This window comes from Oncorhynchus mykiss, chromosome 30 (genome assembly GCF_013265735.2).
Source record: "Oncorhynchus mykiss isolate Arlee chromosome 30, USDA_OmykA_1.1, whole genome shotgun sequence".
NCBI classification, from domain to species: domain Eukaryota; kingdom Metazoa; phylum Chordata; class Actinopteri; order Salmoniformes; family Salmonidae; genus Oncorhynchus; species Oncorhynchus mykiss.
In genome coordinates, this window is record NC_050570.1 from 36,602,599 (window position 1) to 36,620,536 (window position 17,938).

The 17,938-nt window shown below is 40.4% G+C and overlaps 1 protein-coding gene across 1 annotated transcript; it reads right to left on the bottom strand.

Moving 5' to 3' along the window:
• Window positions 1-597: 597 nt before the first annotated feature.
• Window positions 598-11,486, bottom strand: LOC110521778 (non-specific lipid-transfer protein). The gene is made up of 5 exons (XM_021599631.2): window positions 11,325-11,486; window positions 10,034-10,133; window positions 6,706-6,835; window positions 6,447-6,526; window positions 598-2,566 (listed from the first exon to the last, which is right to left on the bottom strand). Exons 1-5 carry the CDS (start codon window positions 11,366-11,368, stop codon window positions 2,471-2,473), a joined length of 450 nt encoding a protein of 149 aa, XP_021455306.1. The 5' UTR covers window positions 11,369-11,486; the 3' UTR covers window positions 598-2,470.
• Between the last annotated feature and the right edge of the window lie 6,452 nt (window positions 11,487-17,938).

A 17,938-nucleotide genomic window follows, 5' to 3' on the forward strand; every position in this document is an offset into this window, starting at 1 on the left:
TTTTGGTACTGACCATATGTAGATTGTTTGTGGTCGCAGGTTCAGGACTGGTTGAAGTAAAGCAACATTTACCTGGAGTTAATTCTGAAAATGTTTATCTTTAATTTACAATCTGTAGAAGCTATGAGAATAGAAAGGTTCCGGACTTTTGTGAAACATCACAGTTGAAAAAATATATGGCAAATAGAAATCAAAACTCAATGGTTTTCAGAGATAGATGGGAGGGGTTGAGGGTAGCTGAAGGATGGGACTAAAAACAAACAAATTATAACTAATGTAAAATATACTGTCCGTAAAATGTATATAGTATGTATAATCTGGAAGTAGAAGCCTAAGTGTTGTTGTCCATTAGTTTACTCCAATTAGGGGAGCGAGCGGTGGTAGGGTTAGGGGAAAATGATAAAGGATAGTATATAACAAACCTAAAACATTTTCAAGGGAAAAAAAGAATGGTTAGTGGTAGAGCTGCAGACTCCAGACTATGTATGGCCTCCAGTAATTGGGATCTGCAACTTTCACCTCTGTATTTCTCACCATCTATGAGTCCTCCTATCCTTCATGCCTATCTACGAGTAAACCATTTTTAAAGAGGGAGAATACCATTTTTAAACAGCATTTATTAGCAAGTAAAAGAGAGTTTATTTAGGATAAATCACTTTAGCATCATGAGTCATTCAGGTGGTCACAGTCTCAACAACATGTCTGAAAGTAACACAGTAACATTAATTCAGTGGTTCATCCATTCAGGTGTATTTCAGATTTTATGAATCAGATGAGACCTTATCAATAGTTTTACACTTGTTCATAAAGTAACAGGGGATACTGCACACCTGAGAGGCACTTTAGTGTTTTATATCTCATAAAGGCTGAATAGGGAGAAACGACTATAGCACAGCTCTGAGACAGTACAATACATGAATTATGCTGTCCCAAACGTCAAGAGCGATGATATATCCATTTACACATGAAACTTAATGGGGGAAAAAAGATCAGACATTGCCAGATGAGGGGCATGATTAAGGGGCATGATTAAATTCATTACATCATTTTCATGCAAACAGATCTTCTCTGAGTCATAATAAATCAAACTGAATTAATATAAAAATATAACTGGAAGATGCAATGCCGGGGATCAAGCTGTGGGCCCACTTTTCCACCATCAGAACAAATTGGATAAACTGCCCTAGGACGAGCTACTTCTGTACTCCTTACCAAGCTTGCCAATTATCAGAGCTCAAAATCAAACAGATCACGCTTTTAATGTAATATTTTCCAAGAATCTTTCTCAAACAATATGGGTTCTATGAGTCAATGTGCTTGCATGAATGATTCTGTCCAACAATGCCACCATGTGGCCAAACTGAATCACACTTTATAACTTAGCTAGCTAGACTCATCGGTCTTAAAAAGGATCAAGAGAGATAAACATGTGCCCGTTATAGCGCCATTGTTTGGTCGATCTGAATGTGCATAGATGTTGAGTCTTGACAGTGTTTGGAACATGTGTACCAACTTGTTACAATACGAATATCGGTTTCGGATTTATATGCATTCATGTGCCAGAACACACCCACATGAATGTTTATTGATCAGTAGCAGCCATGTTGTTTGACATGCTGTCCTGGAAAAACATGTGAGAGCTTGGTCCATAGATGCCATGTATTAAGTGTTGTACAGATGTGTCATTTGGTGCCAGAGGAGTAATATTTTGTGTTTTTTTTTTTTACAAAATTCTAAAATGGCAGAAAATCTATCATAGCAGACCTTCAGGGTCCTGGAGGCAAATATGTTCCTTGTGAGGAGAGGGTCCTATGTAGCAAATTTTAGGACTCTAGGTCACACGGGGTGAGGGTTGTGACCTTTCAAAGTTAGCATTTTCAATCGCTTGCTATAGTGCCACCATGTGGCCAATTGGCATGGCGTTGCATGAGAGGGTTTGGCCCTTGGCCTTTTACCATCTTGCAAAGATCCACCCGCCTGGGCCAACTGACGTGAATTATATTTTTTCCCCACACAATTTATGGAAGAACCCGAATAATAATAAACGGCATCAAATACAATAGGGTTTCACCCAGATTTGTAGGCTTAGCCCCCTAACTACACAGTTGGGAGAGTGAGATTAGAGTGCACCCTTATAGTATATCTTTCGAGTCTAGTGTGTTCTGGTCATTAATATATTAGAAAAAGACAGAGGGGTCAGAGAGAGCGAAAGGGAGAAAAGTCTTTCTCTTCATCCATTATTCCATCTCATCATTCTCTCCTCACATCCTCATCCTTCCTCTCCTCAAACTACTAGAGTTGGATGGGGGTGGTTGCTGTTGAGCTAGAGAAATGGTAGAAGTTACCCCTTAGTGCAGGTCTGGGACCAGTTTTGTTGTTGTAACCCCTAGTGGTTCAGGTTAGGATATGAAGATCTGACACTAGACTAGTGCTAGGGAGGTAACCTCTGACTGTAGCCCCAGGTTCTACCTCACAGCTTGGCTTTGCCTGGCTGCAACTGCAAACTCTGGAGCTTCATGGCCATTCCCATATTCCCTGTGATCTTCAGCTTGCCCTGGAAGAACGCCTAAGGATCAGAATAGAGAGTCAGTCATTAGAATCAAAACACAGAGAGAGAGAGAGCAAGCAAGACTAATTTCACAGATGCTTTTTGGGAGGGCATAGCACAATACTTTTTTTTATTAAACACACAAACACATATGTTGCACACACAATTCATCTCTCCAAACAGTTGTTCGTCAAAGTGCAGCCTCCATTTTGAGCAGTGGAAAGTAAGTCACACTGCAGACAACACAATGAGGAAATACTCTTCTGGAGTGGGTCGGAAAACAAACCATTTTGAAATGATTCCTGACCTGCACTATACTCCGGTAGTGTGTGTTCCTGTCTGGTTTAAAGAGTTAAACTGGAGAAATTAACATCAGTGTGGAGAGTGGGGCAGCAGCAGGATCTGCATATCCTGTGCCTTGTGTGCCTTGTGTGGCAGGCAGCACTAACCCAGTGACCCTAACGGTTTTGGCACTGCACCCAGCGTGTGAAAAACCACTGGGAAAAGTGAAACCAGATTAACTAAACAGGCAGCCTTCGTGGACAAATCTCTCCCCGCTGTATTGCCCAATATAGGCTACAGCTCAATAAGAGAGTGAGCACTAAGCATGCAGGCCTTCTCAGAGCTACAAGTGTGAACACGTTGTCTGATGTACTCAATGTACTTGTGTAGTGTACACCCGGCTTAAGCAACAACGATAGACCCTGGAGGTTTCCTTGGTGAGACCGTAGTTCCACCTATCCTCCATTACAAAAGCACCATTATATAAAATGGGGGAAAACTAGAGAAGAAATGGACCATGGTCAACCTTTTGAATGATAGATAATAGTACAGTTGGATCTAAGGTAAACAAGCATGAAATCATTGCACTATGAAGATCTCAACCCTCTTCCTGGAGAGCCATCCTCCTGTCGATTTTTTGCTCCAACCCCAGTTGTAACTAACCTGGTGCAGCTTATCAACCAGCTAATTATTACAAATCAGGTACGCTAGATTAGGGTTGGAGTGAAAACCTACAGTACGGTAGCTCTCCAGGAACAGGGTTGGAGAGTCCTGAACAAACCTTACAAATTCACAGCCGAGTTCCTATACTACAATTTAGTATACAAAAGTCCATTAAAATCAGACATACCTACAAACAGAGCAAATTAAAAGTAAAATAACACAGACATTGACACAGACGTTGACCGCAGCGTTACTCATATTGAACCCGTTCTTTTATTTTCCAGAACGTGTTCTACTTAAGAAACAATAAGGTTAATGGGCTCTTTTCTAAAGGGATCACCTATCAAGAGGCCAGTGTTGGGATCTGGCTAGTAAAGACTGTGCCCCATAGCAAAAGTCTAGACTGTGTTGATGAAGTTAATCAACAAGTGAAGCGTTTTATCAAGAAAATTACGCCAAATACTTTAAAAAAATGTCAAGTCGGCTGAATGTCCTTTGGGTGGTGGACCACTCGATACACAGGGAAACTGTTGAGTGTGAAAAACCCAAGTGTTGAATGAAGTTCTTGACACAAACCGGTGCACCTGACACCTACTACCACACCCCGTTCAAAGGCACTTAAATCTTTTGTCTTGCTCATTCACCCTCTGAATACACAATCCTTGTCTCAATTGTCTCAAGGCTTGAAAAGAACGTATTTAACCCATCTCCTCCCCTTCATCTACACTGATTGAAATAAATGTAACAAGTTTTTTTTTCTTCACCTTTATTTAACCAGGTAAACTAGTTGAGAACAAGTTCTAATTTACAACTGCGACCTGGCCAAGATAAAACAAAGCAGTGCGACACAAACAACAGTACAGAGTTACACATGCAAGCGTACAGTCAATAACACAATAGAAAATAAGTGACATCAATAAGGGATCATAGCTTTCGACTGGTCAGTCTGTCATGGAAAGAGCAGGTGTTCTTAATGTTTTGTATACTTAGCCTTCGGATAGTATTCAGACCCCTTAACTTTTCCACGTTTTGTTACATTACAGCCTTATTCTAAAATTGATTACATAGTTTTTCCCCCCTCATCAATCTATACACAATACCCCATAATGACACAGCAAAAACAGGTTTGTAAACATTTTTGCAAATATATATTTTTTTAAATACATTTTTACGTAACTATTCAGACTCTTTCCTCAGTACTTTGTTGAAGCACCCTTGGCAGCGATTACAGCCTCGAGTGTTCTTGGGTACGACGCTACAAGCTTGGCACACCTGTATTTGGGGAGTTTCTCCCATTCTTCTCTGCAGATCCTCTCAAGCTCTGTCAAGTTGGATGGGGAGCATCGCTGCACAGCTATTTTCAAGTCTCTCCAAAGATGTTCGATCGGGTTCAAGTCCAGGCTCTGGACTTTTCCCGAAGCCACTCCTGCATTGTGTTGGCTGTGTGCTTAGGGTCACTGTCCTGTTGGAAGGTGAACCTTTGCCCAAGTCTCAGGTCCTGAGTGCTCTGGAGCAAATTATCATCAAGGATCTCTCTGTACTTTGCTCCGTTAATCTTTGCCTCGATCTTGTCCAGTCCCTGCCACTGAAAAACATAGCCAGAGCATGATGCTGCCACCACCTTGCTTCACCATAGGGATGGTGCCAAGTTTCCTCCAGGTGTGACGCTAGGCATTCAGGCTAAATAGTTCAATCTTGGTTTCATCAGAACAGAGAATCTTGTTTCTCATGGTCTGAGAGTCCTTTAGGTGCCTTTTAGCAAACTCCAAGCGGACTGTCATTTGCCTTTTACAGGTGTGTGGCTTCCATCTGGCCACTCTACCATAAAGGCCTGATTGGTGGAGAGCTGCAGAGATCTTTGTCCTTCTGGAAGGTTCTCCCATCTCCACAGCGGTACTTTAGAGCTCTGGCAGAGTGACCATCGGGTTCTTGGTCACCTCCCTGACCAAGGCCCTTCCCCCCTGATTGTTCAGTTTGGCCAGGCGGCCAGCTCTAGGAAGATCCTTGTTGGTTCCAAACTTCTTATATTTAAGAATGATGGAGGCCACTGTGTTCTTTGGGACCTTCAATGCTGCAGAAATGTTTTGGTACACTTCCCCAGATCTGTGCCTCGACAAATTCCTGTCTCGGAGCTCTACAGATAATTTCTTCAAACTCTTGGCTTGGTTTTTGCTCTGACACGTACTTTCAACTGTGGGACCTTATATTGATGTGTGTCCCTTTCCAAAACATGTCTAAACAATTGAATTGGACTCAATAAAGTTGTAGAAACATCTCAAGGATGCTTAATGGAAACAGGATGCACCTGAGCTCAATTTCAAGTCTCATAGCATAGGATCTGAATTCTTATGTAAATAAGGTATCAGTTTTTTTTTTAAGTTTTCACTTTGGGGTATTGGGTAATTGTGTGTAGAGTGCTGGGTAAAAACTTTTTTTTAAATAATATTTTGAATAAGGCTGAAACATAACAAAATGTGGAAAAAGTCAAAGGGCCTGAATACTATTCCGAAAGGATCTGTACAGTATGTATATAACATTCTGTTGGCGGCAAGAATTTTGAATAATCATTTAAATGTAAAAACTGTGTTGAAAAAAGTGTTGAAGCTTGTTAGCTAGCGTACTGTTAGCCAGTATGTCTGACTGGCTGGCTTGTTGGCTGGCTGACTGACTGACTAAAGAAATTAAGTCAAATGAGAGGTCATGAAGAGCAGGAGTACAGCCCACGCCATTGTGTAAAACCTAAATATTGAAATGGACCAATTAGAATATAGACAGCCTTCCTCACACCCATAAGTCTAAGAAGATTGTTTAAGTTTGCAAACTTAAACAAAGAGACTGACTAAAATACAGCATATCAACTCCCTAAAGTAATAACAGCAGAAGTCCGCTACTAACAACTATGGGGGAAAAGAGTTTGTTGAGTCACGCCACACCAAGGCCAGGTAATACTTACTGTCTGTGGGTTCATTTTCCCCGTCATCAAGGACAGCAGGTCTGCATCCAACATGGCAATGGTGCAGTCCGCTTTCTTTGCTAGAAGGGGAGAAGGAGGAGAGGAAGAGGCGAGCAAGAATGGGAGAAATACAGAGAGCCCACAACAATCACAATACAGCCTGTGAAAATACAACTAGCTTTTTACATTCTTACTGTCAATGTGGACGAAACCTCTCATTCTGACCTGTCGTTGTGGACACAGCCCTTGCTGTTCTTACCTGTGTCATTGTGAACGCAACCCTTGCCATTCTTCACGTCCACTATCCAGGTCGCCTCTTCACCATCCGGACCATCCTTTACCTTGAAGGCAAACACCCCCCCAATCTTCTTCACAAATGACTCCCCATCCTACACAGAGATACAAGGCAGTATAAGTCATAAGAATGATAATGAGTACTATATCATAATGTCATGTCCAAATATGGGGGGGAAAAAGGACTGATGTTAGGCAACAGCAAAAAAAAAAAATATGTGTCCCTAACAAGACATTTAATATTTAGTTAAACCATTCTTTGATCCATGGGCTTTGTAAAATCATTAAAAGAACTGCAAAGAATTCACTGGAAACACACACTGAAAACACACATACTAAATCATTCATTAATGATCAATTAGGCTACTGGAAAACAATTTTCTGAACATGTGTAACAAGGAATAGAATGTTTATTTTCCTGTAATTACATATTCTCCCAGTCTAGATAGGTATCAATATTGTATTAATCTGTGGATTATCAGATACATAGTAGTAGAATACCATTACACCAAAACAGAGATCCTAATGGGAACCAGATAGCCAGCACTGCTCCACTGCTGCCAGACAGACTTGTAAAATCTAAAGTAGGACAAGAGATTAGTGATGCACCGATATGACATTTTTGGCCGATTCCGATTTCCGATATTTACCTTGCAAAAAAAAAACAGATACCGATATTAAACATTTTAGCAGCCTTTTAAGCATTCTAGTACAATTAAATAGTTAACACACACACGGTCTAAGGTCTAAGGCCCTGCATTTCAGTGCAAGAGGCATCACTACAGTCCCTGGTTCGAATCCAGGCTGTATCACATCCGGTCGTGATTGGGAGTCCCATAGGGCGGCGCACAATTGGTCCAGCATCACCTGGTTTGGCCGTCATTGTAAATAAGAATTTGTTCTTAACTGACTTGCCTAGTTAAATAAAAATTACACACACACACACACACTTATCAAAAAGTTATTTTGTTGATATTTACGTATCTACCCATTACCAGTAAAACATAATCAAAACCTATTTCTTTCACTTACGTGCTGTGCCGTTTCGTTGTTCATTTGTTCAGTCATTTCATCCTCAACCAGGATTTCTATGGGACGCCGTTTGGGTATTTGCGTGTCAGAAAATATACTATTTAACAGTTCAAATAACACTATTTGATGTGTCAAATAAGCTTGTTGACCAATCAGGACCTGAATATGAGTGCACGTCACATAATAATTTAAACGGGTTCACACATTTTTTATGTAGTTATTACACATTGATTACACTATCACTCGTATTTCATATGTCACAACGATTCATCGATACGTATGCTATGATGCTGGAAAAGTTGTATCGCGCACCTACAGTGCTGGTCATAAAAAAAGCTAGCTAGCTCATGGATGCAAACAATGTTCTTCCCCAAAAACATAGCAAAACGACGTCCTGTTTCAGTAGCTATAGTTAGCTAGCTACCGATATAGCTAGGTGTCATTTAAAAATAACCCTAATTTATAAGACAGTTCTTATTTGATTAAATGGTGGTCAGACCCATCTATGTGAAGCTAGCCAAAGTAAGGATTAGCCACAATAGTGGAATTGTATGCATAATTCTACTATTTGTATTCATTTGCATTACTTTCAATGACATACCTTTATTTTGAACCAAACTGCAAATTCCAATATTGGGCCTTATCCTTATTGTGGCTAGCTTCACAACACATAACCCAGTGCGGTCAAGCCTCACCAGCCAGATGAAGCTACCTGGCTGCTTATAACGTTAGCTTTGGGCAACAGGGTTAGGTAGCTGGCTAGCTATGTATTTTCATGAACTGAAGTTCAATTTCAATAGGCAAACAAGTGGCTACCTAGCTAATACTTACTTACAAGGATTCCTAAACCATTGCTAAGAATAATGAAAATGACTGCAGGTTCTACTGCAGGTTTTCAGGCTGGTTGTATTGCTGTGGCTAAAGCTAGCTACCCCAGAAGTTGCGGTCGCGGTATTGTAAACACATCATTCGTGGCCAGTGTTTGCAGACTTTTTTGTACATCTTTTTTAACACGCAAAGACCCAAACGGCATTCCATAGTATGTATGTCGTGAAGCTAACAGCAGTGATGCTATTACTGTGTAACGCCGATAGGGAACCATCTGAAAAATAACGCACTTGGTAGCATGTACCGGTGCTCGACCAGTTGGCAAAAGCCAACATCACCCACGACAGAGAACAGTTGATTGTCAATGGCAATGAATTCCATTATCTTGGCTTTAATGGATTTCGCCTTGGAGTTGTCTCGCTGAAATGTTGTTACTCTTTGAAATGACTGCTCCATCCACACAGCAGACATTGTGGGCTAGTTTAAGAATGCTGTGTTGCACATATAGCTCAGATTTTACATGGCATCATTATGTCATGTACCTACGTTATATAGGTATGCACGTCAGCTTTGACATCGGTTTTGCACAATGGGGCGTTAAACTAGACGTTGGGCTGATACCGATGTTGGCATTTTTAGCTAATATCGACCGATTCCGATATGTTCACTGATATATCGTGCATCCTTACAAGAGATGAATGTTACACATCCAGAGTCAAAAGAGTTGCAGACTAGTTTGGTTCCATTTATTTCTGTCTGTGTAATAGAGGTCTAGTTGTGTATTTTGGACCCAACAGCACTGCTGTTCACTGATGGCTAGGCTGTGTTAAGGCGAGAGATAGAGATAGCGAGAAACTGAGATGGCGAGAGAGAGCAAGTGAGGGGGAGAGAGATCTGCCATCATCTAGCTTGTGATGTTTATAGTAGTAATGAGGTCAGAATGAGCAAAGCAGCTGCCAATAAACACACAACTTTATAGAGTGCAGGACCATTTATCTGATTGGTTCAAACAACATAACTTTATCATTGTATGACATGGAGAAAAGCCTGTTTCCGGGAAGGGATCCATGTGTGCTGCAGTCGAAGTGGAAAGAGAAATGGAAATAGGTTGTCTCCTTCATGTAGTACGGTATGATCAAGATGAATAACACTCATATGGCTGTAGTGTGGAGGAAATGGATCAGAGGTCACAATATACACATTTTCAGTGAAAAGGAACAGAAAAGAGGTCTAAACATGTTGGTGTGAAAACAGGATTTGCAGCATAACAGGTTTGCAGCATAAGCAGGTTTGCAGCATAAGCAAAACAGGTTTGCAGCATAAGCAGGACATATTCCAATAGCCATTGTTTCATTTTATGCCATTTTAGCCTACTTTAGAGGATGAAGCAATAATTGATAACTGAAACAGATAACACACAGTAATGAAGATACCTCCTCCAGCTTCTTTTTTATCTCCTGGAAGACTGCATAGGCCTTGAACCTCTCCAAGCTGCTCTCTGCATTGGTGTTAACTGCCTGGATTCTCTGGGAGCTGAGAGAGGAGAGAAAGAAAGAGAGAGCGAGGGGGAGAACGAGAGAGAGAGACACACACACATAATGGACAGAGGGCATGACATACAGAGCCTGTGAGATAGGCTGCACCTATAACAAGCCAATTAGGATTATTCAGCAGGAGAAAATAGATATAGCATGGGGGTAGATCACCCAGGCTAAAGAGACAGAGTCCTCATTACATAAGGCTCTTGCCACAGTCCCAAGTAGCTACTTTTAGCAAGTATATAGCTACTTTTAACTAGTATTTACACACTAATGTTGCAAGATATTAGCTTGCAAAAAAACAGAATAGTCCTCCAAAGGCCAGGAGTTAAATCTAATTCAATTTACTATTCCGATTGTCCGTAGGGTAGGTCCTTGTGCAGGAAAAAAAAAAAACACAAATCTGCTTCTTTGTGCAGGTATGTTGTAGACTCACTTGCTCGCTGCTTACTTCATACTAAAATAAAAGTCCTGCACGTGCACCATACCTGCACAAAAAAGCAAGACTTTTATTTTGACATGAGGTAAGCAGAGAGGAACTGAATGAGTCTCCAACAGACACACATTTGGAAATTCTGTTTAATTATACATTCCATTCTGTTTTTCTCAAATTCCCTACTGCACAAGGGTTCAAACATACAGACAATCAACAGAATAAGTTGGAATGTAATTCGATTTAACTTCTGGCTTCCTGCGAACTATTGCGTTTTTTTTTACAAGCTAAGTCACAACATGATGGTATCAGTGACTGACATCCACTGTGAGAGCAGTCCAAATGCAGAGAGCAGAAGACATATTTGATGCAAGTTGTAGAAAGGGGTTGGCTCTTTGATTACATAATTAGACTAAAGTTGACCTACATCTAAACGCAATATTATGAATGTGGTGTGAAAGTAATAGCAGTGGCTAAAGTTAATAGCTAGCAAGTATATGGATAAATAAAGATGGATTCCATAGGAATATAATATAATACTTGTCAGGTTGTTATCTTGTTATTATTACACAAGTCATGTGTTAGCACAGCAGTTGTCATTGTTTTCAAAGAGCTAGCCAATGAGCTAGCCAGCAGCTAGCATAGCTCCACACTTGCATTTCACAAGGTTGGCCCGTTCCAGATGAATAACGCGAGGAAACGAGTGGCAATTACATGGCTGTGATAATGTTACTCATTTGAAGTATTTCTCACCTTACAACCTGTGATTCGCGCATTTTGAAATTTGAAACAACCATTTTCAAACAGGCCGATGCAGCTCTTATGCTTGCTGTGTTGTGAATAAACTTTGTAACCGGAATTCCTTATTATGTTTCTCTGCAAGACCCTACATGTCAATAGCCGAGAAGGCGATGATTTGATCTTCAATGCAGAGTTCTACTACACTGTTCCTTGGAGCCAAAGATTTTGATTCTGTTTGAAAAAAAAACAGCAGAATTTGCTCTCAGCCTATCTGACCAAATAACTAACATCTTTGTTCGTGTGTTGATGAGTATTATTGGCCACTATTCCAATCACACGATCTTATTCTGCCTTAAACAACTAATTTCACTTATAAGCCTTGCTCTTTTTATGCAATATTATTTTTAAAATTGTATTTATTTAATGGTTTTATTTTTAATAAAACATATGTAAGACATTTATATTGCAAACCATTTTTTAAATAGATTGTCGAACACGGTCAGTACCATGAAATTGTCTTGTCCCTCGCGTCATAAGTCGTGGTTTAGTGACATATTTTGAGTTAGAAAATACATTTTTCTACCACTTTAAAACCTGTTAAACTCTGAGCGGTTGTTTTGGGTCATGTACAAGGCCTGGTGAGTATGGGGGTACACCCCCCAAATGAAAAAATAAAGTAAAATATTCATCATAAAATAGAAAGTGACAAATCATTTGAAAGCTACAGCCTTGTCTTCTTGGATATTGAACTCAAATCTTACTACTGGCAAGTCATAAAAATTTCCTCCCTCCCCCATAAAGGGTGGCAGGTAGCCTAGCGATTAAGAGTGTTGGGCCAGTACCCGAAAGGTCGCTGGATCGAATCCTCAAGCCGACTAGGTGAAAAATCTGTCGATGTGCCCTTGAGTGAGCCACTTAACCCTAATTGCTCTTGTAAGTCGCTCTGGATAAAAGTGTGTGCTAAATTACTAAAATGTAAATGTCATAGAGTTGAATGGCTGTGATAGGAGGAAACTGAGAATGGATCAACGACATTGTAGTTACTACACAATACTAACCTAATTGACGGGGGGGAAATAAGGAAGCCTGTACAGAATACAAATTTTAATCCTGTTTGCAACAAGGCGCTAAAGTAATACTGCAAAAGATTTCTGGGTAAAAAAGAAACAGAATGGAACTAAGCACAGGCAAAATCCTAGGGAAAAACCTGGTTCATTCTGCTTTCCACCAGATACTGGGAGATTAGTTCACCTTTCAGCTGGACAATAACCTAAAACACAAAGCCAAATCTACACTGGAGTTGCATACTAAGATGGTGAATGTTCCTGAGTGGCCGAGTTAGTTTAGACTTTAATCCACATGAAAATGTATGGCAAGACCTGAAGACTCACAGCTGTCATCGCTACCAAAGGCGCTTCTTCAAAAAATGGAATCATGGGTGTGAATACTTATGTAAATTAGCTATTTCTGTATTTCATTTTTAATACATTTGCAAAAAAATCAAAAAACATTTTAACTTTTCCATTATGGGATTCAGGCTGTAACACAACTAAATGTGGAATAAGTCATGGGGTATGAATACTTTCTGAAGGTTACTGTAAACAGCAGTAATAGTAACCAGTATCTGGATAAATAGATAGATACTAATGGTAATGGAAATCAATAAGCAATGAATTGCAGCGTAGTGGTAGTAAAAAATCGAATCAATAATAATTTTAGCGGCAGGTGTGAGGGGGAGCAGTAGTTGTTAGCCATCAAAACTTATCTGGATTTTCGCCTGTCGGATAGGATTAAGTGCATAGGAATAGAATGAACGAATTGTTGACTTGAATGTGGACTCCCGTTCTATTCATTATATTTCTATGCATTTAATCCTATCCAATAGGCGAAATCCAGATAGATAACATTTGAAAACTGGTCCCTGGGGATAAAACCTGTACCGCCTGCCGGACGGGAGCATGGAGAGCAGTCCACATCTCGGGTGGCTGAAGTCTTTGGCAATTTTTCAGGCCCATCTCAAACACGGCTTGGCATGTACATCCTGGATGTCTGGGCGCTCACCCCCAGTGATGTGCTGGACCGTCCGCACCACCCTCTGTAGGGCCTTCCGAGAGTGGTGCAGTTGCCATACCAAAAGGTGACACAACCAATAAGGATCCTCTCGATGGTGCAACTGTAAATTCCCTAAGGATCTGAGGGGCCAAGCCAAATCGTTTCAGCCTCCATCCTGGAGAAGAAGCACTGTCGTGCCTTCTTCACGACTGTGCTTGTTTGAGAGGACCCTGTTAAGTCCTCAGTGATGTGGACACAGAGGAACTTGAAGCTCTTGGCCCTCTCCACTGCGACCCCGTCAATGTGGATGACGGGGCCGCAGTGTGGATGAATATTTGATGAGGGGTGTTGACGTCAACCGCCTGTATTCAGTTAAGAGTGATATGCTATGCTGGCCTCATGAATATGCATAGACCATCTCGAATTTAAACAGGGACAACTCAGATATTAAGTGTTTTTGGTAGCGCTTCACTTTAAGGGGTCCTTATTACAGTGTAATTACATGTTTAATTACACTAACAAGCATTGTAGTTAATTGTAATAACTCCTAGTTACAATGTAATAACAACATGTAACTCACTGGTGGTTATTGCGGTTTGTAATTACAGAGGTGTAACAACAAATGCTTATTACCATGCTTGTTACAATTTAGTGTTTAGTTTATTCTCAGCTGCATCTGATTCAGTAATAACTGTTACAAGGTTGCGATCTCTTCTGGACAAGATGTGCCAGGTGTCCGAGATTACAAAGGTTGGAGGCTCAAAAGGCTCTAATTACCTACCTGTGAATGTGCACTCTTCAAAATCACCACTCAATGTTTTTGCTAAAACTTGCCCCCAAAAAGTGTATAATCTGAGTTAACTTGGTTGAGTTTACAATAACAGATCAGATGTAGGTCGACCTCACTGACTGGGGTCTACCATATGGGTGTCATCCCAGATTATAAAAATAAAAAAATTACTTATATGTACTTTACCCATTATGACAACCTGAACCTCCTTGCCATCCAAGTGCGAGGATAAAACCACAAGTACACCACAGAGTAATATCTGCATAAGTACAATGTAATTACTAGGTGTTACACAGGAGTTAGCTACTTAAAATGAAGTGTAACTTGAGGGGTACTTATACTTGTAATTAATGTGTACTTATATAGCACATGACCGAATCCTGACCCTCATGTTAAAACATCTGTAAGCACCATGTAATATTTGCATAAGTACAATGTAATTACTAGGTGTTACACTTAATTGTAATTAGCTAAATCCTGTGTATCTTGAAGTGTACTTAATTGTAATTATTGTGTACCTACAAAGTATGACAATTCTGACAATCCATTCTTACAATTTAATTGTCAGCTTTTGAAAGCGCCATTCAAGTGAGAAAATAAACCCACTATTACACCACAGACTACATATAGTGGAGCGGGTTGAGTTTCAAGCTCCTTGGTGTTCACATCACCAACAAACTATCATGGTCCAAACACACCAAGACACTCATGATGAGGGCACGACAACACCTGTTCCCCCTCAGGAGACTGAAAAGATTTGTCATGGGTCCCCAGATCCTCAAAAAGTTCTACAGCTGCACCATCGAGCATCCTAACGAGTTGCATCACCGCCTGGTATGGCAACTGCTAAGTCTAGGTCCAAAAGGCTCCTTCCTTAACGGCGTCTACTGCCAAGCCATAAGACTGCTGAACAATTAATCAAATGGCAACCCGGACTATTTACATTGACACTTCCCCCACCCCCTTTGGTTTTTACACTGCTGCTACTCGCTATCTATTAGCTACGCATAGTCACTACCTACATGCACAAATTACCTCGATTAACCTGTACCCCCACACATTGACTCAGTACTGGTACCCCCTGTGTATAGCCTCGTCATTGTTATTTTATCGTGTTACTTTTTATTTAATATTTTACTTTAGTTTATTTAGTAAATATTTTCTTAACTCTATTTCTTGAACTTCGTTGTTGGTTAAGGGTTTGTAAGTAATAATTTAACGGTAACGTCACACCTGTTGTATTCGGCACATGTGACAAATAACGTTTTATTTCATTTGTGATATCTGCGTAAGTACAAGGTTGTCGCTAGTTATTACACAGGATTTAGCTATTTAAAGTGAAGTGTAACTTTATAGTTACCTATGAGCAATTGCTTTATAATGACTTTACTCATTACCAAGTGGAAATAACTACAATATGTTTGTTTGTTTAATCTCATTAATCAAATTATTAATCTAAGATATATAGACCTACTCAATAACATACAAATAACTATTCTAGTGGTGACTCAAAAATGTAGCCTATAGTATGCTGTGTAGCCTAGACCGCTAGCTAATTCAGAACAAATGGGATTGTCTTTTTCATCCATTTTTAACACTAATAATGGAAATCGAAAACTCTGTCTCTGGCTTTGTCTTTATCCGTTTATTTTTTGCAAGAATTTTACCATCCTAGAGTCTGAGACCTTGTGGGAATCTGTAGTAGTTATCATCATCATGATTTCTATAGTTTAGGCATATCCAGGCCAAGCTAGTTGTGTCATCCAGCTAGCAATAATAGTTAGTGCTTGTGTTGACACAAGTAACTAGCTAGCTAAATTTAACATGCTGGTTCAGTGTTGCGAACTTAGCGAATTTGTTGCTATATTTATCGAGTATTCAGGCCCCTCTAGCCACACATTTTTTAAAAATTGACTAACGACAAATCTAGCTACTTTTTCTGGTGATATTGGAGTATTTTGGAGACTCTGACGTGAAAGCACATATCGTTCTTACTCTTCTCAACGAGCAGCGGGTGCTGCCGTGGGCCCCACCCCCATTCCAAAGCACTCATAGGTGGCCCAGTCCTTGGCCAGCAGTCCTTCCCAGCTGCAGTCAGAGCAGGAGATGTTCACCCCTCCGCGTCCAGAAGCCGCCGCTGGCTGATCCCGCCCTGGGAAGGAAAGAAATTCCACAAATTAACTTTTAACTAGACACACCTTTTAATTGTAATGCATTCCTGGTGACAACCTCATGAAGCTGGTTGAGAGAATGCCAAGAGTGTACAAAGATGTCATCAAGGTAAAGGGCGACTACTTTGAAGAATCTCAAATATAAAATATATATTGATTTGTTTAACACTTTTTTGATTACTACGTGATTCCATATGTGTTATTTCATAGTCTTCACTATTATTATAAAATTATTTGATGAAACATTGAATTTGGCCCTTACTTCTATAGCCCAGAAAAACGCATTGAATAACACATTTGTACATGGCAAAACAAACAGTTAAAACATAAATCATAAGGAACAAGGTGTCACGCCCTGATCTGTTTCACCTGTTCCTGTAATTGTCTCCGCCCCCTCCAGGTGCCACTTATGTTCCCCTGTGTTTCCTGTCTCTCTGTGCCAGTTCGTCTTGTATGTTTCCAAGTCAACCAGCGGTTTTCCCATTCTCCTGCTTTTTGCATTCTCTTTTTTTTTTGTCCTCCCGGTTTTGACCCTTGTCTGTTTCTGGACTTTGTACCCGCCTGCCTGATCATTCTGCCTGCCTTGATCACGAGCCTGTCTGCCACTCTGTACCTCCTAGACTGTGATCTGGTTTTGGATTTATAAACATTGTAAGACTCCAACCATCTGCCTCCTGTGTCTGCATGTGGGTCTCGACCTTGTGCCTTGATACAAGGTTTTGAAGTGTGAGTCTGATATCTGAGAGACATAAGAAAACTCAGAATAAATGTTTGTTTTAGACCCATGTTTGGTCACCTTTTCCATGGTACATTTGACCCCCTATGCACTTTTTGCCATTTTTACAGCCATGTAATGGGTTACCTTCAGACAACTGCCCCGAAGCTTGTGTGCATCATTGAGTAGAACAACCGAAACCTTTGTGTTCATAAGAATCCCCCCTTTCGACATTGGTGTTATACAGATGATTTCATGACGATTCTTGTCCGGATCCTCTCGTTTAGAAAAATAGGGCTTTCACAAGCCCCATGTTATGGAATAGGCACAAATGTTATATCGGCGGGAAAAGAAAATTGAGTTGCAGCCACTACAAGAAACAGTAAGTGTCTAGCATAAACACTAGGGGAGCTATTCACAATTCACTGTGTGATGCGCTGGTGTGTCAATCGACTCTAGGGGGATTTATTTAAAAAGTCATGATCTGCTTAACATTAAACAGATTTTGGGTGGAGTAAACCCTTTCGCTTCACCTCTTCTTCTCTTGAAGGCAATACAACTTTTCAGCATGTAGTCCACCCTAAAACCCCACGAAGAAGAAGGTTCATTGGAGGCAGGGCTGTTTTGAAAAGCATATGGTGGGCCTGCACTCTCTCTTCATATGTTAGCAATTTGGTAATTCCATGCGAGGCCTGAAACATCTGTCACTTGTGTTACGCAGTTTATAGTAAGAGGAAAGGACATTTTTTTTATTGATCAAATCACATGGTTAAGTGATTTATTTACAATTTAAGAAGTATGGTTTGAGCTACTGTGGCTGCCATATTAGCTATGCGATCGTATCTGCAGATTTGTCACTGGTGTTACCATCACTGGTGTTACTGTTCAGGCTGGTGTT

Excerpts from the sequence above, each read along its gene's own strand:
- LOC110521778 (XM_021599631.2), bottom strand. The coding sequence starts at position 11,368 with ATGGTTGTTTCAAATTTCAAAATGCGCGAATCACAGGTTGTAAG. Across the intron at positions 6,527-6,705 it reads TTGCGTTCACAATGACACAG|CAAAGAAAGCGGACTGCACC; the intron begins GTAAGAACAGCA and ends CTCCCCTTCTAG. Across the intron at positions 2,567-6,446 it reads GGAAAATGAACCCACAGACA|GCGTTCTTCCAGGGCAAGCT; the intron begins GTAAGTATTACC and ends TCTGATCCTTAG.